The 581-nt window shown below is 47.8% G+C and overlaps 1 protein-coding gene across 1 annotated transcript in view; it reads right to left on the bottom strand.

The window, feature by feature from the left end:
- The window catches only part of T265_10627 (hypothetical protein), a gene marked incomplete at both ends in the record, with an annotated part of 3,508 nt that extends 3,403 nt beyond the window's left edge, over positions 1–105 (bottom strand). The window contains one exon of the mRNA XM_009177051.1: positions 30–105. Coding sequence (XP_009175315.1) covers positions 30–105 — 76 coding nt within the window. The remainder of the gene's footprint in view (positions 1–29) is intronic.
- Between the last annotated feature and the right edge of the window lie 476 nt (positions 106–581).

Genomic DNA, 581 nt, shown 5'->3' with positions numbered 1-581 from the left:
CTATTAACACCCAAAACGAAATCAGGAACAATTGTACAGCGCTTCGTATATAAAGCGTAAGCGGTTATAACTTTCTGGAATTTCTGACGCGTTCTGGAGCGCCATTGGCAACCGGTATTTGGCCAATACTGGGTCATGATTGGCTGTTAGGTCCAGGTTGTTGACCAATCAGATCTCGTCTTGATGCCGGACCGGCAAGCGTCCCGAAGTTTGAGCCAACCTCGAGCGGGCCAGGCTTCTCGGCCATAGCAGCGCCTAAAGACGGGCGGTATAGTGGGATCCGCGTGGATTCCTGCCTAACACTATCCGCTTTTAACTAACCATTTTAGTGCCCCTGTCATACCCCACCGTCTCTTATTTAAGCGCGGCTTTCATTCCTCCATCACTCGGGTTATTTCTATCCAAATGCCATTTATGTCATCATCATCATCAACGACAGCATGACATCAGTGTTCAACACCAATGCTTCACTGCCGTACAACCACGACTTATTGGAAAGCCTTATTGTAAAGAAAAGAATAAAGGTGGATGGGGGAGGGACTTAGTGCTAGCTTAACACAATCATTCCGAGGTGCCTACAC

The sequence above is a fragment of the Opisthorchis viverrini genome (assembly GCF_000715545.1).
Source record: "Opisthorchis viverrini unplaced genomic scaffold opera_v5_390, whole genome shotgun sequence".
Lineage (NCBI taxonomy): Eukaryota > Metazoa > Platyhelminthes > Trematoda > Opisthorchiida > Opisthorchiidae > Opisthorchis > Opisthorchis viverrini.
This window is presented reverse-complemented; position numbering and strand designations above follow the sequence as displayed.